The sequence below is a fragment of the Crotalus tigris genome, unplaced genomic scaffold, assembly GCF_016545835.1.
Source record: "Crotalus tigris isolate CLP2741 ecotype Arizona unplaced genomic scaffold, ASM1654583v1 scf7180000019840.826796, whole genome shotgun sequence".
NCBI lineage: Eukaryota > Metazoa > Chordata > Lepidosauria > Squamata > Viperidae > Crotalus > Crotalus tigris.
Window position 1 is genome coordinate 356626 of NW_024097735.1, and position 23705 is coordinate 380330.

The following is a 23705-nucleotide window of genomic DNA, read 5'->3' on the forward strand; positions in this document are numbered from 1 at the left end:
GGGTAGGCAACCTTGGCTCTTTTATGACTCGTGGACTTCAACTCCCAGAATTCCTGAGCCAGCCATGCTGAGGGGAAAGGGTGAGTTTCCAAGCTGAGCCATGCGGGCCCAGGAATTCTGGGAGTTGAAGTCCACGAGTCATAAAAGCCAAGGTTGCCTACCCCTGGACTAGACATACAGTACCCAATTCCAGCAACCGTTCTGTATATGTGTTAGCCTCCAGTCCCCTAATCATCTTTGTTGAACGATTAAAAAAACCAACAACACTAGACAAAAAAAGAGTGATGACAAAGAAAATCCAGAGAGGAACAGAAAGGAAGAAACGGGCATTATTCATCTTCTTCAGAGGTCTGGGTGAAGACCCAGGTCTTTAAGGATGGGAACCGTTTGAATCTGGGTTGTGTGTGAGAGGAATCTCATTCCAAAGCTTTGTGGCGGGGATTCGAACTGGCACCTTTCAGCTCTCTCCATATACTTGGAAGTAAAATCCTAATGTCCTTTGTGGGGTTTTCTTTAAAGGAGATATACATTGATGCGATGCCCCATCTGTACCTGGCAGAGGTAGGTTTTAATCCCGCTTTCTCGGTGATAAGTAGCCGATTGAAAGGAGAGGGGAAAAAACAACTTTCTCCCATCCAGGAAAAACACGCCCAACAACTGATGACTCAGAGAAACGTCTTCTCTACTTGCCAAACCATTCCTTCTTCCTCGCCCAATCGTTACATCTGCGGCGCAATTAACTTCCGCGAATTTCCACAGTTCCTCGGCGGGGAAGTTTGGAGCGAGAGGGACGCAAAAAGAGCTGCTTCGCGCCGCGGAGCGCGATGGGGCAGCTTCAGTGGCGCCTCTGGCTGGTAGGAGCAGCTATTTTCCTGCTGGGAAACGCTTCTGGTGAGTAACTACCGCTACTTAACCACGAAGGCACGGAATCCCGTCTAAGGGTCCCGTACAACGCGAGCCAGGGACCCTCTTCCCCCACTACAACGCTTGAGCTGATTTTGGAAGCATTCCTTGATAGGGACCTCTTCCTTTTCTTCTGCAATCCCGATCGTGCAAAAGCCACGAGCCTCCTTGGGAAGGAAAAGGAACACTATCCTTCTTTCCTGTAAACATCACAGCCTTATGTATGTGGCTTCTTATTGTGTAATCACACTGATTTGTTTTTCTAATATTAGGAAGAGTCCAGGCAATTGTATCCTCTTGGAAACTCTTTTCCTCTTTCTCCTTGCAGGAAATGGGCAATTTTTCAGGGTCAAGGGCACCTTAATAGGAATGAGAGGGATGTTAAGGTTTACACAGTGAGTGAGACACAATTGCACTGACTGGAGGAATTGAGCTGTTTAGGAAATCCTGGAACATTCATTTGCCTGTTTTTTCCCTTTAATTTGCATGCCTATTTAGGATTTATAAGATAGTTTATGTTCAGGTTGCATCTCACAGTATTGGAAAGGAAACTGCCAGCCTTCCAATGAGTAGTTACTCTGAGGGCTATAAAAAGACTTGGAGACAGCAAGTTGCACTTTTCTGCAATTGTAGAACGTCCAGAGAGTTTATTTGCTTCTTTAAAAACATGTCTATATCTGTCCATCTTTCAGTCAACTATTTCTTATTTAGATTCCACCTTGATGCTCCTCCATTGATCATCTCCATGCCTTTCCTTTACTTTCTGCTGCTCTGGAATGACAGGGTGCCTTCTTGCAAATAATCGTTCTCCCAAACTGCTGATGTTAATATTCTTTAATATTAGGAAGTTAATACTGAGATCCAGCTTGGTCTACTCTAGTGGTTACAGCTTCAGGCTAGAAACCATGAGACCATGAGTTCCATTCCCTCCTTTGGCGTGAAAACTGTGTGACTCTTTCTCAGCCCAAACTAATTCACAGGCTTGTTCTGAGAAAACTTGGAGGAGGAAGGAAATATTAGTCATGTTTGCCGCCCTCATTTATTTATAAAAAATAAAGTGGGAATATAAATAAAATTATTTCACTTGCTTTGGGGGGGGGGGGCGGCTTGACCTGAAGGCAACAACAGCCATTTCTCTGGAAAAATGTAACTTAGCACACATAATTTTCCAGTGAATCATTTTCTACTGGAGATGTTGGAACAAAGGTCAAGCAATATATCAAGCAATTCCTGCTCCATACAACAACTCTGAACTGTAACTTGTTCAGATTTGTGTCTGTGTGGTTTTCTTTTTTGTCAAGAAGTAGGAGACTGAAGATACTTGGCGCTCTGTTTTTTCCCCCTTTATTTTATATTAGCCAAAGTTCCATTGTTTAACGCAGTGTTGGGAAGCAGAGAAGGAGGACAGGACGACATTTGACGTGAGTCTGCCAAGATTGGTGGAGGGGAGGCTCATTTCCAAGGCCCTATGAAACTTTTTCCTTCCACCTTCCAATGAACTTGTTTTCTATCTTCTAAGTAGAAGCTGAGTTACATCCTCCCAAGAGAGAAGTGCTTTTCCTTCCTGGCACAATCAGAGACTTGAAGGATTGGCAGGATGCAATGGAAGGGAGGCAGAGGAAGCATCAGAAATGTCACTAACTCCACCAAAAGCTAGTTTGGTCTAGTCTAGTGGTTAAGGCACCAGGCTAGAAAGCAGAAGACCTTGAGTTGAAGCCTCACCTTGGCTTAGCCATAAAAGCCAGCTGGGTGACTTTGAGCCAGCCATTCTCTCTCAGCCAACTCATCTCACAGGGGTGTTGTTATGGGGGAGAATAGGAGGAAGAATGTGTCTGGGTTTGTTTGCTGCCTTGAGTTACTTGTAAAAAAAATAAAAACAGGATAGAGGTAAATAAAATAAACAAAAAGTTTCTTTGAACCGGAATAAGAGAAGTTGCTCCCCCTCTCCCCATGCACTATTGCCATCTACAACAGCACTGCGCGCCGCGTCCTTATGATCGGGGGTCGCCGTATAAAAAGGTTAAGAACCACTGATCTACAACTATATTGGAGAATGATATCATATATGGAACAGAGGGTCATCCCCCTCTTCACCTCACTAGTCTATACTATAGGGTTTCCTACCTGAGCAGGGGGTTGACTTGATGACCTCCAAGGTCCCTTCCAACATTATTATTATTATTATGGATTATCGCACAGTCAGCCAGATGTTCAGACTGGATTTGGCATTTTGTCTACCTATCGAGTCCTTACCCAGGACCTGGGATAGGCAGATGTGGATGTTTGATGGTATTACAGGTATCGTTGCAGGATGGAAGCAGTTCCTAATAAGGCCGCCTTTTGCAATTGACTACTAGCAAATTTGTCAATGCCAATGGTGTTCAAGTGGTGCTCCAGTTGTTTTGGGATTGCGCCCAAGGAGCCTATGACTATTGGTACTACCCTTGCTTGCTTTTGCCACAGTCTTTCTATTTCTATTTATAGGTCTTTGTATTTTGTTATCTTCTCCAGTTCTTTCTCGTCTATTCTGCTATCTCCAGGCACTGCCACGTCCACTATCCAGACTTTTTTGTCTTTCTTATCGACAATTGTTAAATCTGGGGTGTTATGTTGCAGGTGCTTGTCTGTTGTTGTTGTTGTTATTATTATTATTATTATTATTATTATTATTATTATTATTATTATTAATCATCGCTCAGTCAGCCAGATGTTCAGACTGGATTTGGCATTTTGTCTACCTATCGAGTCCTTACCCAGGACTTGGGATAGGCAGATGTGGATGTTTGATGGTATTACAGATATCGTCGCAGGATGGAAGCAGTTCCTAGTAAGGCCACCCTCTTCTTGTTGGACTTGATCTGTAGTAACAGATCATTATTTCTTTGTTTTCCATCACTGTGTATCTGCAACGGGTAAACACCTTTTCTTCCAGTAGTTCTGCAGCTGCTGGCCCTGGTTGCTCAGCCAACAGTCCTGAGTCCTGTAACCCATTTTTCACCAGATATCCAGGAACTCAATATCTAGCGCGGACCTTATTAACCCGGGCGACATCCAAGCCGGTATGGCATTCTGTAATTTACGTCTCACCATATTTTTTATGGGAGAGACACTCTTTGTCTGACTCCTCTGATGAGACCTGTCCAGTATGGTTGATCCTCTGGCATAGCTCTCATCTTCCTCAGAGTACACAAGCCCCACAACCACGTCAAGGTAGTGCCTCACTGGGGGATTATTATTATTGTTATTATTATTATCATCATCTCCACAGGTGAATCATTAATGCACAGAGAAGTGTGCTGTGCCTGTCTTTTCTGAAATCAGCTTCAGGATCTGGCCTTCTAAAGAGCAGTCGGGGTTGATCTCTTTTAGGACTGACCAGTTTGAACGCCTTGCAGGCCAAGGGACTTAGTAATAGTAGTAAAGTTGGAAGGGACCTTGGAGGTCATCTAGTCCAACCCCCTGCTCGGGCAGGAAACCCTACACCATTTCGGACAAAGGGCTGTCCAGTCTCTTCTTAAAAACTTCCAGTGTTGGAGCATTTATTGCTTCTGGAGGCAAGCTGTTCCACTGATTAATTGTTCTCACTGTCAGGAAGTTTCTCCTTAGTTCTAGGTTGCTTCTCTCCTTGAGTAGTTTCCACCCGTTGCTTCTTGTCCTGCCTTCAGGTGCTTTGGAAAATAGCTTAATTCCCTCTTCTTTATGGAAGCCCCTGAGATATTGGAACACTGCTATCATGTCCCCCCTTGTCCTTCTCTTCGTTAAACTAGACATACCCAATTCTAGCAACCGTTCCTTATATGTTTTAGCCTCCAGTCCCCTAATCATCTTTGCTGCTCTTCTCTGTACTCTTTCTAGAGTCTCAACATCTTTTTTACATTGTGGTGACCAAAACTGGATGCAGCATCCCAAGTGTAGCCTTACCAAGGCATTGAAGAGTGGTATTAATTCTTCACGTGATCTTGATTCTATCCCTCTGTTAATGCAGCCTAGCACTGTGTTGGCCTTTTTGGCAGCTGCAGCACACTGCTGGCTCATATTTAGGTGATTGTCTACTAGGACTCCGAGGTCCCTCTCACAGTTACTACTATTGAGCATGGTGCCAACTATGCTGTACTTGTGCATTTGGTTTTTCTTGCCTAAATGTAGAACCTTGCTTTTTTCACCATTGAATTTCATTTTGTTAGTTAGTGCCCAATGTTCAAGTCTGTCCAGATCCTTCTGTTTCTTAAGCCTGTCTTCTGGAGTGTTGGGTATTCCTGCCAGCTTGGTGTCGTCTGCAAATTTGATGAGTTCTCCATCTATCCCTTCATCCAAATTGTTGATGAAGATGTTGAAGAGTACTGGGCCCAGAACAGAGCCCTGGGGCACCCCACTACACACTTCCCTCCATATAGATGTAGTTCCATTGAGGACCACTCGCTGAGTACGGCCGGTCAGCCAGCTACGGATCCATCTGGTGGTGGTTCTGTCTACCCCACATTTTTCTATCTTGTCAAGTAGTAGGTTGTGATATACTTTATCAAATGCCTTACTGAAGTCCAAGTAAATTATGTCCACAGCATTCCTATGATCCACTAATTTTGTCACTTGGTCAAAGAATGCAATAAGATTTGTCTGGCATGATCTATTTTTGACAAACCCATGTTGGCTTTTAGTAATGACTTTGTTGCCTCTAGGTGTTCGTTGATTCGTTGTTTGATTATCTTTTCCAGGATCTTCCCAGGTATTGAGGTCAGGCTGATAGGTCTGTAATTTCCTGGATCCATTTTTTTTTCCTTTTTTGAGGATGGGAAATACATCAGCTCTTTTCCAGTCCTCTGGTAGTTCCCCTGTGTTCCAGGATCTTTGAAAAATATAGTTCAGTGGCTCCAATATCACATCTGCCAGTTCCTTGAGAACTCTGGGGTGTAATCCATCTGGTCCTGGCGATTTGAACTCATGTAGGCTGGACAGGTGCTCACTTACCATTTTCTTGCCTATCTTAACTTGTGTTTCTATTTTGTTTTTTATGGCACTATTTTTGATAGGTTGGTCTGTTTTTTCCCTTTGTATAAAGACAGATGCAAAAAATGAGTTAAATAATTCTGCTTTCTCCCTGTTGCCTGTCACCTTCTTGCCACTTCCACCCACTAATGGACCAATCATTTCCTTCACTTCTGTCTTGTTTTTTACATGTTGAAAGAAGCTTTTTTTGTTATTTTTGACTTTGGTCACAAGCCTTAGTTCATTTTGAGCCTTGGCTTTCTTCACTTCATCGACAATGATCTTTGGTTTTTCTAGTGTTTAAAACTAGGCTGTTTTCTTTACACCAGTTTATCCCACTTTATGACCTTTTTTGCCACAACTGATATGTGAATCACTGCAGATGTTAAGTGAATCACCCAGTCGTTCAGTGAATCTGGCTTCTCCCATTGATTTTGCTTGATTGCATGGAGAATAAATTGCATGGGTGAGAAGAATTCTCCTAAGAGCTTGGAGGAAAGGTAGACGACACTAGAGATATACATTATATTTGAGAAAACACAGTTACATTTGTCCTTTGAAGTCTCTTGGCTATCAACTCTTTAATGTCCTTGTTTCCTCTCTTGCAGGCACTTCCTCCCCTTCACACTCTCTGCTCCACTTCCGCTATGCTATGCTCCTTGAGGGGTGGCCCCAATTTGTTGAGGTGACCTACTTGGATAGCCAGCCTATTCAACGTTATGACAGCAGCACAAAAAGAATGAGGCCTTTAACGCCGTGGATGAACCAAACATTGACTGAAGTTTACTGGAACTGGGAGTCTGATATAGGAACCTTTTTTCTGAAGGAAACTTTCCTAGAAGAATTCCGAAACTCCATTGTTTCACAGAAACATCACAATCAGAGCACGGGTGAGAAGACAAAACAGCATTATGAATCCCTCCCTTGTTAAATCAAAAGCCCAACTGAGTATCTTGAATCTAAGCATTCATTCATTCATAGATGATTCAGTTGAAAGTCAAACAGAGGCTCAAGATAGATGCTCAGGGACTGATCCAGTGTGGATCCTCTGTCCCTCCTTTCTTCTTAGCATATGGAAAGGAAATAAAAGACCCATCTCTGTTGACAAATGAGGCCTGCTTCTTTCACCTGATGGAAATGTTTATTGTGTGGGTAATAGGTCTGTAGCTTATTAGAAGAAAAGCCATTCTTTCTGGATATTTTTCAAAATTGGGGAAATTATTTAATTTTTTAAAAATGAAATGAGATATTGAACTGGTAAAAACAGATTATAAAAACGGTTTCTTACTCTAATTATAACCCTAACCTTATTTTATTCCAATCTATTTAATGCTGTGGATGAACCAAATGCTGGGTGAAGATTACTCGGAGGAGACATATATGGATTACCTGGACGAAGATAGCCTAGAATTCCAAAACTCAATTGTTCCACTGAAACATCACAATCTGAGCACGGGTGAGAAGACAAAACAGCATTATGAATCCTTCCCTCGCTAAATCAAAGGCCCAACTGAGCAGCTTGAATCTAAGCATTCATTCATTCATAGATGATTCAGTTGAAAGTCAGATAGAGGCTCAAGACAGATGCTCAGGGACTGATCCAGTGTGGATCCTCTGTCCCTCCTTTCCTCTTAGCATCTGGAAAGGAAATAAAAGACCCATCTTCTCTGTTGACAAATGAGGCCTGCTTCTTTCACCTGGTGGAGATGTTTGTTGTGTGGGTAAAGGTTTGGGTGAGGAAAAAGGCTGATGTCAAATTGACTTCCACTCAGAAGACAATATATTATCTGGACCCCTTCTAGTCAGGCCTGGGCATGGGACTGAAACAGGATTTATCACACTTTTGGATAACCACTGGTAGGCTCATGATAGGGATAATGCATTCTTCCTGGGTATTCAGTCTCTCTCAGCCTAGCCTGCATTACGGGGGTGAGTTGAGATTAAAATAAATTGTGACAACCATGCATGTCTGTCATCACTTTGTAGGAGGAAAGGTGAGCATCTCTTTTGAAAAGGGAAAGGCATGAAGTCTATCCTTTATACAAACAAAGTACATATCTCCGTTATATAAATGTATTTGCTTAGCACAGAATATTTTCTGAGTTAAGATTATATTTAGTTACGGGAATTTTTTAAAAAATTTAAATTCTGAGTGATCCAACTGAACGATTTGGATTAAAAAAACAAACTTTTCAAGAACAGCCCTTGCAGAGTACTTTGCAATAGTTTGCAATATAAATGACAATTTATATTAATGATTTTCAACAATTACTGATCAATTTCTCTTTACGATATGTGCACAAGTAGCAATATGAATGGAATAGAATAGAGCTGGAAGGGACTTTGGAGTTCTTTTAATCCAGTCCCCCGTTCAAGCAGGAGAACCTATACCATCTCAGACAGGTGACTATCTCTACCCTCTTCTTAAAAATCTCCAGTGATGGAGCGCCCACGATTTCTGGGGGCAAGTTGTTTCACTGGTTAATTGTCTTCAGTGTCAGGAAGTTTCTCCTTAATTCCGGGTTGCTTCTCTCTTTGTTCAGTTTCCAACCATTATTTTGTCCTTCCCTCTGGTGCTTTGGAGAATAATGTGACTCCCTCTTCTTTGTGGCAGCCCTCAAATACTGGAATACTGCTATCATATCATCCCTATTTCTTCTTTTCTTTAGACTAGCCAAACCCAAGTCCTGCAGCCGTTCTTCATATGTTTTAGTCTCCAGGCCTTGGATCATCTTAGTTGCTCTTCTCTGTACTTTTTCCAAAGTCTCAACATCTTTTTTGTAGTCTGGTGATCAAAATTGGTTGCAGTATTCCAGGTGTGGCCTTACTAAGGTTTTATAAAGTGAGAGTAATACTTTGTATGATTTTGATTCTATGCCTCTGTTTATTCAACCCAGGATGGTATTAGTTTTGACTGCTGCCACACACTGCTGGCTCATAGTCAAGTGATTGTCCACCAGGACTCCAAGGTCCCTCTTGCAGTTACTGTTTTAAAGCCAGGTTTCGCCCATACCTTTGATTTTTCCTGCCTAAATGTAAAACTTTGCTTTTTTCCACATTGAAACTCATTTTGTTGGATCGGGCCCATTGTTCAAGTTTGTCAAGATCTTTTTGGATAATGAGTTTGTCTTCTGGGAGTGTTGGCTGCTCCTGCCAGTTTAGTGTCATGTGCAAATTTGATGAGTTCCCCTTCAATTCCCTCATCGAAGTCATTTATGAAGATGACATTATCATTTATAATTTCTTCTTCATTTTGCACTTGGAAAGAGATAACATAAGGTATTCAACTGGTAAACTGTGAGTATCCTAGATCAAACCAAGTATGAAAGTGCCAGAGAATTCCCGGAAGCCTGGCACTCAGACAATTAGACCATAAACAGGCACATAGAGATAAACAATATTTACCTACCACTTAAAAGAGACAATGAAAAAACCCAAAAGGAAATAAAAAGACAAACACTTTCTCACCAGGAATCAACACCCATATAAGTAGAGATTAACACCAAGATTAACTATTAGTAACTAGACCAACAATCAAGTAAATATCCCAACCAAACAATTACCAATGCAGACCAAAAGCTTACAGTAATCAAGGAACCACTAAAAACAGTCCCACCAATGTTGACAGGGCAAGTCATTAGTACATAAAAATAAGAAACTCAACTCCCTTCTAGCATTGATGATGTTACCCAGTTTGGTAATGAAATGTCTATTAGAAAACCACCAAGTTCAGAGCATAAAGGACCCCCCCCCACAAAGTTTTTCTACCTTTCCCTAAATACAGGTAGTCCTTGACTTACAACAACTGAGCCCAAAATTTCTGATGCTGACCTTTATTAAATGAATCTTGCCCCATTTTACAATCTTTGTTGCCACAGTTGTTAAGTGAATCACTGCAGTTGAGAATCATAGTTGTTAAGTAAATGTGGCTTCCCTGTTGATTTTGTTTGTCAGAAGGTCATAAAAAGTGATTACATGAGCCCCAGGACACTGCAATCGCCATAAATATGAGTCTGAATTTTGATCACATGACGATGGAGATGCCACAAGGGTCGTGAGTAGGAAAAATGGTCATAAATCACTTTTTTTAGTGCCATTGTAACTTTGAACGGTCACTAAATGAACTGTTGTAAGTGGAGGTTTACCTGTATTATTCAGATTTCCAGTTCCTTACATAGGACATTCCTTCAGTAGCTTGCATAATGTAAAATCTATGAATTTGATGTTTTCTGCAAGCTGGACAGGTTTCGATATGCCACTTTTGCTAGCATCAATATGATCTTCCACATGCAAAGGAGGTAATGTTCTGGTCCCAACAGTTAGAAGAAAAAAGTATTGTTTCTTTTGTTTCTGCTTCAATCTTTTTTAAATGTTTCCTTGATCATCTTGATCATCTTAATAAAACACTAAGATATCACAATGGCAGAGAAGAGGTGTGGAAACTTTGTGTTTGTGTCACTAAACTGGTGCACATCTGTCTTTTTTTTAAGATCACATCTTGCAGTGTATTGAGGGGTGTAAATTCACAACTAATGGAGAGGAAATAGAAATTCATCAGGATGCTGTTGATGGAAAAGAGATAGATGGAGGGGAATTTCACAATAAAAGATTTTACTTGGACGGAAACTGCATTCAGTGGCTGAATAGGTACCTGAGCAACAAACCACAAAGGAAAGGTAGGCTTCCATATTCTTCCCACTTTTAATCTTCTTAAACTATCAATGATAGGCTCTGGAGGCAAACAAGACATTATGATGGTTGTAAAGACCTCAGTTTTTTTTTAAATGTACCTTCTGTTTTTATTTCATGTAGCTAAGTAAGCAAAATTGTTTTGGAACTAAATCTTTCAGCCCCCTGGAAAATGTTCTAATTGCAGAAATAATTTCTTATATATCAAGAATATTTAAAAATGCCAATCCAGTGTGAAGTGGTACCCTCCCCTCTGGCATCTCTCTACTATACTACTCTATTTGCAGAAATATCTACAATGCAATCAAAGTTGTCCAAGCTAAATTTTCACTGGGGTGAATTTTCCTGAATAAAGACATGCATATTTATTAATTAAATGTATTTGCTGCCCAACTCCATGTCCAGGGACTCTGGGTGGCTTACAACATCTTAAAAGCACAATATAAAACAATGAAATTCGCCATTAGTCAATTGCAAAAGGTGGCCTTACTAGGAACTGCTTCCATCCTGCGACGATATCTGTAATACCATCAAACATCCACATCTGCCTATCCCAGGTCCTTGGTAAGGACTCAATAGGTAGACAAAATGCCAAATCCATTTGTGTGATGATCCATAATAACAACAAGAACAACAACAACAACAACAATAATAATAATAAAGCTGGAAGGGACCTTAGAGGTCATCTAGTCCAACCCCCTGCTCAGGCAGGGAACACTATACCATGTCAGACAAATAGCTGTCCAGTCTCTTCTTAAAAACTTCCAGTGTTGGAGCATTCACCGCTTCTGGAGGCAAGTTGTTCCACTGGTTAATTGTTCTAACTGTCAGGAAGTTTCTCCTTAGTTCTAGGTTGCTTCTCTCCTTGATTATCACAGCTGCCTCTTTCTCCCCAAAACATTTGCAAAGTCTTGTGTATTTTTTTGGTGATACTAATCTTTCCTTTTTCTGAATTTATTTATTTAGAAAATTTATATGGCTGCCCAACTTACTGTCAGTGACTCTGGGAAGCTTACAAAGATAAAACCCCAATAGAGAAACCAATACCCCCCTCCATTGGGATAGGAAAGGGGGTAAGCTTTCACTGCTTGTAAATGATGCTCCTGGCATTTAGGAGAAGGGAATCAGAGTGTTCCTTGTGTCCAACTTATATCTGGATTGTGCAGGTGAAGCCATTCTATCCCAAATGATCGGTACTTGCAGGGTGGCAGTTACATAGAGCTTTATGAACTCTATAACCCTTGATTATCAACTGGAAACGAGCTGTGTTACAAAATCAGCCCTGTTCTTAGTGGCTATCTGTCAATCATCTTGATTATCATTGGGCATTCCAGATCTTAAATAGGCTATTTTAATGTCTGCGCAGTTTCTATATCTACCATAAATGCCGGCGTATAAGGCGACTTCCGCGAGCGTCGTATATGCCGAGCCGTCTTATACGCCGGAAATACTGGTAGTTTCCGGCGTATAAGATGACATTCTAGGAATGCGGCCCGGCAATAAAGACAGGGGTCGTCTTATACACTGGGTCGCCTTGTACGCCGGCATATACGGTATTTGTGTCTTGTAGAGCAAAAAGTTCCAACTAAAGTAACACCAACAGAAGTAATTGAGTATCCTTGCTTGCTGTTGGGAGGGGGTGGAATAGGGTCAGCAAAGTTTCCCTGGGGTGCTCCTCTGTTCATTTACAAAGTCTGCATCATGTCACTGTATCAGATGCTTGTGCTTTTGCTAGGCATCATCTGGCTATATGTCCAGGGGCTCTAGGAAACTATAGCCCCCCCCTGAACCCTTCTTCTTTGCTTCTCTTCTAATGACAGGTGTCTCTGCTTGCTCAGGTTTGCAAGGAGGCAATTGGGAAGGGGGTTATGGGGGGGAGATAGGCTGTAGGGTCTTTTCCTCTTATCATGCTTTCCCTGCCTCAAGTCTTCCAGTCAGGCTCTATTATTACCATACTTTCTGGCATATAAGACAATTTTCTAAAGCGTTGAAATCGGTGCCGAAGTCGGGGGTCGTCTTATACGCCAAGTCATCTTATACGCCGGAAATTAAGGTAGTTTCCGCCGTATAAGACAACTTTCTAGGCCTGCAACTCAGCGCCGAAGTTGGGGGTCGTCTTATACGTCGGGTCACCCTATACGGCGGAAAATATGGCACAGCATTGACACAACTTTTCCAGAGTATTTGGGTCCCTTGACTTACTAGCTTCTCTCTTAGGTCAGCCCTTCTCAACTAGTCAATCAGGGCGAAGTCATTCCACCTTACATCACTAGTAGGTAATTTGACTCTTCTCTTTTTGCCTGCTTTTGCTTTGAGATCTTTTGACTTGCAATAATTTTTTGGATGGGATCTCAGACTGTCCTTTGAAGGTATGCATTAAAGTTGCCCAGTACCCAATCATTCCCCTCAATGAATGATACTATTATCCATTTAGCTGCTGCTTCCTTCAGAAAACTCAGTACATAAGTTGCTTTGGTGTGCTCAATGAGAAACGTCACCGGTCTGCTGTCCAAAAACATTTCACACTGAGTTGCGAATGTCCAGAATTGATTCTGGTTTCCTTTGAACTTCGACAATCTCACATGGAATTGCAAGAGCCTTGGTAGTCTCCAAATTGTGTTGCTTCAGGTTGGAGCAAATTCTGCCTCAGCTGTTGCATTATCTGTATCACAGCATTCTGCAAATTGGTCATCTGTGCATCCACCTGCTGCAGGTGTTGCAACAACACTGCACCAGATGTTTGTTGGGTACTAGAGTTCCTTGAGAATCAGAAGCCATTCCTGAAATTCCTCCCTTTGGAAGAGAGGAGGAGATTTGTGTTGTGGGATAAACCAAGTAGAAACTTTGATCAGATAAGTTAATTCTACTTTATTCTGAGGTTAATTGACAGACTCTTGAAAGTCTGAAAGTACAGTTCTTTCCCATCTTCTTTACAGACTGAGAAATTAGGCATGGTCTCTTGTGAGCCTCTTGCCCCACTCACTACCCAGCTGTGGGTTACACTGTCTCTTATATGATCATTCCCTTGGCAGTGTCTATTTACCTAGTCTCCCAAGGTCTTTCCCACATACCTACAGGCCTGCATCCTGACTTAAAGAGATCTACATAATCTGCTTCATCCAGGGCCCACTGAAGCTGCTATACACCTTCCCCAACTTCTCTACTATCTTCCCCAGAAAAGAGAGGTTTGACACTAGATGAAAATTGTCCAGCTTTGTTGAATCCAACTGTGGCCTTTTGAGGTGGTGTATCACTGCCTCAAGAAGTGAGGTCTCAGCATGCCAGAAACAGGTGTGCACAAACGAGCAAAGCCCCTTCTGTAGGATGTAGGCAGCAGACAAAACCACGCCTCCACCGGTCTGCGGAAAAACCTTTCCACAGAACTGGTCCCTGGAGCCCAAAAGGTTGGGGGCCATTGTTTTAGTCCAACCCCTGCTCAAGCAGAAGATCCTATATCATTTCAGACAAATGGCTGTCCATTCTTAACCATCTCCAGTGTTGATGGTCTCCTGGGAAACTTTCCACCATTTCTGTTTAGGATTCTTGTATCACTCAGAGGAAGGCTGTCCTTTTCACACAGGCCGTTATTGCTATTTTGCAGAGCTTCCAGTAGTGAAAGTGACTCATCAGGAGGGCAGCATCAACAACCTTCAAGCCCTCACCTGCCAGGTCTATGGCTTCTATCCCAGGGAGATCAGTGTTAGTTGGAGGAAGGATGGGGAAATCTTCAACCAAACCAACAGTGCTGCACACATTGCCCCAAATTCAGATGGGACCTTTTACGCCAGGCTGAGTATTCAGATCAATCCCAAGAAGAGGAAACTCTACAGATGCCATGTGGAACATGTCAGCTCCAGCGAACCCCTGGATTTTGTCTTGCAGGAAACAGGTGAGAAATCACAATAGAGAAAAGGTCTGGGTTCCGGCTAAAAAGGTTTGGAGAACCGGCTGGCTTCCAGAAGTCCAGTCTAGGTCTTGGAGGCCTGGGGGAGGCTTTCCAGGCCTAGAACGGCCTGCCAGAAGTGCGTGGATGCCACTTCCAGAAGTCTGTTCTAGGCCTCAGAATGGCCCAGGCCTAGAACGGCCCACTAGAAGTTCATGGATGCCACTTCTGGAAGGCCGTTCTAGGCCTGCATCGAATAAGAGAAACGGTTGTTCAGGTATTTGAATTCCACTGCTACCTATAGGAGTGGGGAACGATTTTCTCAGGCACTACAAAGATCCTGGTCCATCATCCTTACTCCATGATCTTTGTGATTGCAGGCAGTCCTTGACTTATGACCACATCTGATACCAGAATTTCTGTTGTTAAGCAAGACAGTTAAGTGAGTGACGCCCAATTTTAATGATCTTTCTTGCCATGGTTTTTAAGCAAATCTCTTCAGTTTTTAATTGAATTGCATGGCAGTTAAATGAATCTGGCTTCCCCACTTGGCTTTGTTGGAAAAGGGAAGGTCACAAATGGCAGTCACATGACCCCAGGAAATTACTGCAGCCATCACAAATACATGCTGGTTATCAAGTGCCCAAATTTTGATCACATGAGCATAGAGATGCTGCAGCAGTCATAAATGCAAGAACTGGTCATAAGTCCCTTTTTTCAGTGCCACTGTAATTTTGAATAGTCACTAAATGAATGATTGTAAGTCAAGGACCATCTGCACATGAATTATTATAGTCAAAGGACTTTACTGTGTGGCCCAGTTCCAAATGGCTCATGGCTCAGTAGTGGACTGCAGCCCTGGGGTTGGGGACCCCTGACCTAGGCTTTCCAAGAGGTCACTAATTCTGGGCATTGGATACCCATTGAATAATGCCACTCAGTTTATTTAGAATTTAGAATAATGCTGGGAAAGATTGAGGGCAATAGAAGAAGGGGACGACAGAGAATGAGATGGCTGGATGGAGTCACTGAAGCAGTAGGTGTGAATTTAAATGGACTCCAGAAGATGGTAGAGGACAGGAAGACCTGGAGGAACGTTGTCCATAGGGTCGCGATGGGTCGGACACGACTTCGCAATTAACAACAACAACAAAGAGATGGAAGGGATCTTGGAGGTCTTCTAGTCTAGCCCTTTGCTCAAGCAGGAGAATTCTATATTATCTCAGACAAGTGGCTGTCTAGTCTCTTCTTAAAAACCTCCACTGATGGAGCGCCCACGATTTCTGGAGGCAAGCTGTTCCACTGGTTAATTGTCCTCACTGTCAGCAAGTTTCTCCTTAATTCTAGGTTGATTCTCTCTTTGGTCAGTTTCCAACCATTGTTTCTTGTCTTTCCCTCTGATGCTTTGGAGAATAATGTGACCCCCTCTTCTCTGTCGCAGCCCCCCAAACACTGGAATACTGCTATCATGTCTCCCCTATTTCTTCTTTTCTTTAGACTAGCTAAACCCAAGTCCTGCAGCCATTCTTCATATGTTTTAGTCTCCAGGCCTTGGATCATCTTAAGTGCTCTTCTCTCAATTTTTTCCAAACTCTCAACATCTTTTTTGTGATATGGTGACCAAAATTGGCTGCAGTATTCCAGGTATGGTCTTATAAAGCGGTATTAATACTTCGTGTGAAATATGTGCTTTAGTCTACAGAAAATTGTATTTCTCTAAAGGACCTCTCTTTGGAATTTTTTACATCTCAAGTATTTAATCAATGTGGGATATAGACTATCCAGTATAGGAGCAAATATGTACTTTGTCCTGCATTGTCAACCATAGGAATGACTATGTCTTCTGATGCTTCTATTTCTGCAGGCCCTTCAGCTAAAGTAACTACTCATGTGCTGAATGTTAATGATACCCGCTTGAACTGCTCTGTCTGCAACTTTTATCCTGAAGACATAGAAGCCACCTGGAAGAAGGATGGAGAGTTTTGGGATCACGAGATTTATCGTGGGGATACCATCCGCAATTGGGACGGGACCTACTGCACCTGGATTAGTATTGAAATTAACCCCATGGAGGAGGATCGCTACTGTTGCTATGTTGGACATGATGGCTTGAAGGAACCACTCTGTGTAAAAGGTAACAAACTGCAGGGAAGGGAGAACTCTGGGTGATGAATTTCTGCCTGGCAGTTCCCATAGGTGACCCTACCTTGGTTTTATTCTATTAAAATACTCTCTCTCCTTTTTTTTTTTTTTTTAGTTTTTGGACTTGCAATGAAGAGTCTGTACAATTTGCCTGGAGTTATTTAAAGATGGCTGAAAAATTCCATCACACTAACTTAGGCTAATTGTGATGAGATGTACTTGAACCTCTAATGTTCTCTTCCCAATTTACTGCCACTACTGTGGCATTAGATATGGTTTTACTATCTCCTATGCATTTTTTCCAAGCATGTTCACATTATAGATTGTCATTGTTTTAGTATTACAGTTGGGCATGGAGACAGTTATAAGATGGGGCAGTCATTAGAAAAGTTCCCATATGACTTGACTTGGTTTTATGTCCATTTTTTATGATAGTCATAAAGCAAGTTAAGCGAACCACATGGTTTTTAAGTGAATATGTAGTTATTATGTTAATCCAGTATTTTCAATAGATGGGTTTTTTTTGCCATTTTCCTGCCAGAAATGCATTATTTCATATTTTAGTTAATAGAAAAAAAACAGTCTTTTCCAAATGGAGAAATCGCATATTTCTTCAATCTAATTTTCAATATACTTTTCCAGTATAGCTATATTGGGAAGAATAATCATTATTCCTGCAAAAGAATAAGGTTCCACAATTTTGGAATATAATTCAAAATAACATTGACATTTTAAAAGACTGACATTTTAAAGTACTCTTCTACAAAGAACTGAATCTGGACAAGAAAAGTCACATGAGTCAATCTATCTTCAAATTTCTTGCACGTCCAACAGTGAGAATCTACAGGCTATCCTTTCTAATTCATTCTTTAACCACTCCAATAAAATTTTTTGATAGATAATTTCAACTTTAAATCTAAGGAAACAACATTCAAATGTTAAAAATGGCCTTTAAAACAAAGATTGATCCCCCGTCATCTGATATTCCAACTCATTACTCCATAACTCATTAACGTTTCAACTTTATAGTTGAATTCAATTATTCAAATTCAGTAATTTCAACCATAGTTATTTTTCCATTTCTGACATAATCCCAGTCAATTTGATTTAGGAAACAGACTCAGTTAACTATGATAGTATCTCAGTCTTCTTTGAGGCAACTAAGGAGTCTGGTCCATGCTGAAAAATCAAAACATACTTGAGTTGATTATATTGCGATTTGGGCATATATCACAAAGAGAAATTTATCTGTGATAGTTGAAAATCATTAATATAAATTGCCATAACTCAACTACTGCAAAATGCTCTACACAGGGCTGTTCTGAAGACCACTTGGAACCTTTTGCTGGTTTAGAATCCAATCAGAATAGAAATGGAAGGGACCTTGGAGGACTTCTTGTCCAGCCCCCTGCTCAAACAACAGATCCTATATACCATTTCAGACAAGTGACTGCCCAGTCTCTTGTTAAAGACGTCCAGGGATGAAGCACCCACAACTTCTGAAGACAAGCTGTTCCACTGGTTAATTGTCCTCACTGTTAGGAAATTTCTCCTTAATTCCAGGTTGTTTCTCTCCTTGATTAGTTTCCACCCATTGTTTCTTGTCTTGTCTTCTGGTGTTTGGGAAAATAAATTGACCCCTCCCCCTTTGTGGTAGCCTTTCAAATACTGGAAGACTGCTATCATGTCCCCGCTAGTCCTTCTTTTCTCTAGAGTAGCCAAATCCAAATCCTGCAACCGTTCTTCATACATTTAGTCTCCAGGCCTTTAATCATCTTAGTTGTTCTTCTTTGCACTCTTTCCAAAATCTCAACATTAATTAATCAGAATAGAACTGGAAGGGACCTTGGAGGTCTTCTAATCCAACCTCTTGTTCAAGCAGAAGACCCTCAACCATTTCAGATAGGTGGCTGCCCAGTCTTTTCTTAAAAACCTCCAGGAATGAAACACCCACAACATCTGAAGGCAAGATGTTCCACTGGTTAATTGTCCTCATTGTTAGGAAGTTTCTCCTTAGTTCTAGGTTACTTCTCTCCTTGATTAGTTTCCATCCATTGTTTCTTGTCCTGCCTTCCAGTGCTTTGGAAAATAAATTGACCCCCTCCTTTTTGTGGCAGCCTCTCAAATATTGGAATACTGCAATCATGTCCAGCATGATATCCAGCAGTGCAGTGAGACTCTTGATTAGTGATCTACACTGGTTGCCAGTTTGCTTGGGGTGGGGTGGGGTGGGGTGGGGTGGGGGAGTGATTCATGATGCTGGTTATGACCTATAGAGCCCTACATGGCATAGGCCCCAGTTTCTTGAGGGGCTGCCTGTCTCCCATGCTGTTTGTCCAGCCAAATGAAGCCGAGAGGGCTGCTTTAATCTTCTCCATAGACAAATACTACTTTGGTTTCCTTTTAATTACTTTGCTCTTTTTCCCAATTCAGCTTTAAAATTAGAAATCCCAAATGAGGAAAATCTAATATTCATCCTTTACTATACCATACCAGTCCTTGGCATCCTGATCCTTGGAATCATTGGAATTTTGTGCTACAGTAAGTATCATGTAAAATATCTTTGCTGTTGTGGGTATTAAGATGTGAAAGCTATTTTCCTTCCAAGTGTCCCTTTTGGGCACTTCTGTGCATCTTTCTTCCACATTTAGTAATAGTAATAGTAGTAAAGTTGGAAGGGACCTTGGAGGTCATCTAGTCCAACCCCCTGCTCGGGCAGGAAACCCTACGCTATTTCGGACAAATGGCTGTCCAGTCTCTTCTTAAAAACTTCCAGTGTTGGAGCATTTACTGCTTCTGGAGGCAAGCTGGTCCACTGATTAATTGTTCTCACGGTCAGGAAGTTTCTCCTTAGTTCTAGGTTGCTTCTCTCCTTGATGAGTTTCCACCCGTTGCTTCTTGTCCTGCCTTCAGGTGCTTTGGAAAATAGCTTAATTCCCTCTTCTTTATGGCAGCCCCTGAGATATTGGAATACTGCTATCATGTCCCCCCTTGTCCTTCTCTTCGTTAAACTAGACATACCCAATTCTCGCAACCGTTCCTTATATGTTTTAGCCTCCAGTCCCCTAATCATCTTTGTTGCTCTTCTCTGTACTCTTTCTAGAGTCTCAACATCTTTTTTACATCGTGGTGACCAAAACTGGATGCAGTATTCCAAGTGTGGCCTTACCAAGGCATTAAAGAATGGTATTAATACTTCACGTGATCTTGATTCTATCCCTCTGTTAATGCAGCCTAGCACTGTGTTGGCCTTTTTGGCAGCTGCAGCACACTGCTGGCTCATATTTAAGTGATTGTCTACTAGGACTCCGAGGTCCCTCTCACAGTTACTACTATTGAGCATGGTGCCACCTATGCTGTACTTGTGCATTTGGTTTTTCTTGCCTAAATGTAGAACCTTGCTTTTTTCACCATTGAATTTCATTTTGTTAGTTAGTGCCCAGTGTTCAAGTCTGTCCAGATCCTTCTGTATCTTAAGCCTGTCTTCTGGAGTGTTGGCTATTCCTGCCAGCTTGGTGTCGTCTGCAAATTTGATGAGTTCCCCATCTATCCCTTCATCCAAATCGTTGATGAAGATGTTGAAGAGTACTGGGCCCAGAACAGAGCCCTGGGGCACCCCACTACACACTTCCCTCCATATAGATGCAGTTCCATTGAGGACCACTCGCTGAGTACGGCCGGTCAGCCAGCTACGGATCCATCTGGTGGTGGTTCTGTCTACCCCACATTTTTCTATCTTGTCAAGTAGTAGGTTGTGATCTACTTTATCAAATGCCTTACTGAAGTCCAAGTAAATTATGTCCACAGCATTCCTCTGATCCACTAATTTTGTCACTTGGTCAAAGAATGCAATAAGATTTGTCTGGCATGATCTATTTTTGACAAACCCATGTTGGCTTTTAGTAATGACTTTGTTTGCCTCTAGGTGTTCGTTGATTCGTTGTTTGATTATCTTGTCCAGGATCTTCCCAGGTATTGAGGTCAGGCTGATAGGTCTGTAATTTCCTGGATCCTTTTTTTTTCCTTTTTTGAGGATGGGAACTACATCAGCTCTTTTCCAGTCCTCTGGTAGTTCCCCTGTGTTCCAGGATCTTTGAAAAATATAGTTCAGTGGCTCCGATATCACATCTGCCAGTTCCTTGAGAACTCTGGGGTGTAATCCGTCTGGTCCTGGCGATTTGAACTCATCTCGGCTGGACAGGTGCTCACTAACGATTTTCTTGCCTATCTTAACTTGTGTTTCTGTTTTGTTTTTTGTGGCACTATTTTTGATAGGTTGGTCTGTTTTTTCCCTTTGTGTAAAGACAGATGCAAAAAATGAGTTAAATAGTTCTGCTTTCTCCCTTTCTTCCTCGGCTCTCCTCAGGAGTTTTTGAACTCTTAGCTTCTTGCTAAGGATTTGGTTTAGTTGAAGGTTAGGACAATTCCAGTTCTTTTCTGCAACTGGGAAGAGGTATTGCAATTCTACCCTTTAATGGTTTGGGGCCAAAAAAGCAGCAGAAAAATATTTCAATAAAATATATATTTTTTAATCCAGCTGATTCTACCAATTGTACTCAGTCCATTGCAGAGGCAGTAGGTTTCCCACAGAGCAAAGGAGGTACATTTATATTTTGAAAAGCTTCCTATTTCTGCTTAATAGCAATAGCACTTAGAGTTATATACTGCTTCACAGCGCTTTACACCCTCTCTAAGCAGTTTATAGAGGAGTCAGTTTATTGCCCCCAACAACCTGGGTCCTCATTTTATCCACCTTGGAAGGCTTGGAAGACTGAGTCAACCTTGAGCCAGTCAGGATCGAACTCCTGGCGTGAGCAGTGAGTTAGCATGCAGTACTCTATTCTAACCACTGCACCACCAGAGCTATTCTAAAGGTAGTTTATAAGATAGTTTAACTATCTTAAGATAATTTCTTGGGTAAGCCATGACAAAGCAACTTTAGCAAGGTATCCTGGGCCTTTTTCTGGCATAAATGAAGAGATTAAATGGTCTCTGGTGGATTCTTTTTAGTTTTAACTCTCCAATATTTGTTCTTGCAGAGAAGTGTCGACGACGTGACTACAGAGCAGCTGCAAGTGAGTCATCTCTTTGCCTATTTGCATGATAGTCAGAAGCAAAAAAAAAAGGGACAGGAGGGCTCATACCATCAACATTTCAAAAGAACATGCCATAGAGATGTTTCTATGTCATCAGTAGAAGCCTGGGAGGAATTATAGCACTGGGATGCAGTGGAGAAATAGGAGTAAACATCACCAAATAAAGCAAAGAGAATTAGTGGACACTGTCAATCCTGCATACAACATTGTAAAAAGGGCAGAGAAAGATACATACTGCTCTGTTTATCAAGGAGGGCATAAATTCTAACGTATTAGTAAACATTATTCAATGTACAGAAAAGTAAGGTTTTACACTTAGGCAAGAAAAACCAAAAGTACAGGTACAGATCACCGCATCACAAAACAGATGTTGAGACTTTGGAAAAAGGGCAAAGAGCAACAAAGATGACTAGGGGCCTGGAGGCTAAAACATATGAAGGACAGTTGCAAGGACTGTGCATGGCTAGTCTAGTGAAGAGAAGGACCAGGGGTGACATCATAGCAATGTTCCAATATTTGAGGGGCTGTCAAAAAGAGAAGGGGGACAACCTATTTTCTAAAGCACCCAAAGGCCAGACAAGGAACAATGGATGGAAACTGATCAAGGAGAGATTCAACCTAGGAATAAGGAGAAATTTTCTGACAGTGAGAACAATAAACCAAATGGAATAGGTTGCCTTCAGAAGTTGTGGGTGCTCCATCACTGAAGGCTTTCAAGAAGAGACTGGACTGCCAACTGTCAGAAATGGTGTAGGATCTCCTGCTTGGGTGGAGGGTTGGACTAGATGGCCTACAAGGTCCCTTCCAACTCTGTTATTGAATAGAATAGAATTACTGGAAGGGACCATGATGGTCTTTTAGTCCTGCCCTGGCTCAAGCAGAAGACCCAATACTATTTAAGACTAGTGGCTATCGAGTCTTAAAAACCTCCAGTGATGAAGCTCCCACAACTTCTGGAGGCAAGTTGTTCCGCTGATTAATTGTTCTCACTGTTGGAAAATTTCTCCTTAGTTCTAGATTGCTTCTCTCCTTGATTCGTTTCCATCCATTGCTTCTTGTCCTGCCTTCAGGTGTTTGGGAGAATAGGTTATCCCCTACTCTCTTTGATAGCCCATCAAATATTGGAACACTGCTATCATGTCACTCCTGCTCTTCACTAGACCAGTCATGCCCAGTTCCTGCAATGCAACCATTCTTCAACTGTTTTAGCTTCCAGTCCAATAATCATCTTTGTTGTTCTTCTCTGCACTCTTTCTAGAGTCTCAACATCTTTTTTATAGATGAATGTAAAGCCTCTCTCTTTTCTCAACACGGACTCCATGTTCTTTTTTTCCTTCAGAGAGTGACCCCAATTCCAGCATGGATAATCCTGAAAGATCCCCACTAAAAGAGACAGAAGGAATCCCACCTCTCAACAACACTGCTGGTGAAGAAAGCAAGGGAGACTTTCCACCTTCTCAGGTTAGTTATACCTCCAGACACCTTTGCCTCTTTTGATTCACCTTCTCACTATGCTGGTTCGAGAGAAATGGGGATTGGATAGCTTATTAAGGTCCCTTCCAGCTCTGATTTTTTTTAATCTTGCTGCTCTAGGGCATCGGAGAGAAAAAACAGTCTCCTGAGAACCATCAAATAAGCGTCTAACTCTCAGAATGGAAAAGAATTGGATCAAATTTGATGTGGTTTGAGAAGCTCTCAAAAGGAAGGTCGAGTGCTAAAACGGACTCAAACCGGCACAAGAAAAAAAAAGCATTTCAGAAGAAATTCCCCCAAGGGACAAAGCTTTTATTTCAAGTTCTGTGAGACTGGGCTGTCTCACATGGAGCTTCAAGGACTAGGTCAGTGGTTCTCAACCTTTTTAATGCCGCGACCCCAACCGGTCGTAAGTCGAGGACTACCCAACCAGTTGTAAGTTGAGGACTTTCCCTGCCCAGGAGCGCCGCGCATGTGTGGTGCTGCCCCCTGCGCCGGCCGAGGCGTAGCTGGCAAGCAGTAGAGATGGAGCAGGC

General features: G+C 41.9%; 1 protein-coding gene across 4 annotated transcripts; it reads left to right on the top strand.

Moving 5' to 3' along the window:
- The first annotated feature begins 398 nt into the window (after positions 1–398).
- Positions 399–23654, top strand: LOC120317819 (major histocompatibility complex class I-related gene protein-like). Of its 4 annotated transcripts, none has more exons than XM_039364723.1 (10): positions 399–891; positions 6495–6776; positions 7247–7342; positions 10377–10562; positions 14177–14464; positions 16407–16592; positions 19034–19141; positions 21640–21675; positions 23036–23157; positions 23290–23654. In XM_039364723.1, exons 1-10 carry the CDS (start codon positions 825–827, stop codon positions 23338–23340), a joined length of 1422 nt encoding a protein of 473 aa, XP_039220657.1. In that variant the 5' UTR covers positions 399–824; the 3' UTR covers positions 23341–23654. The 4 variants fall into 4 exon arrangements, with proteins under 4 accessions (XP_039220657.1, XP_039220658.1, XP_039220659.1 ...); XM_039364722.1 differs by having other exon boundaries at positions 682–891; positions 16323–16592; XM_039364724.1 differs by lacking the exon at positions 10377–10562 and having other exon boundaries at positions 678–891; positions 16323–16592.
- The last annotated feature ends 51 nt before the right edge of the window (positions 23655–23705 follow it).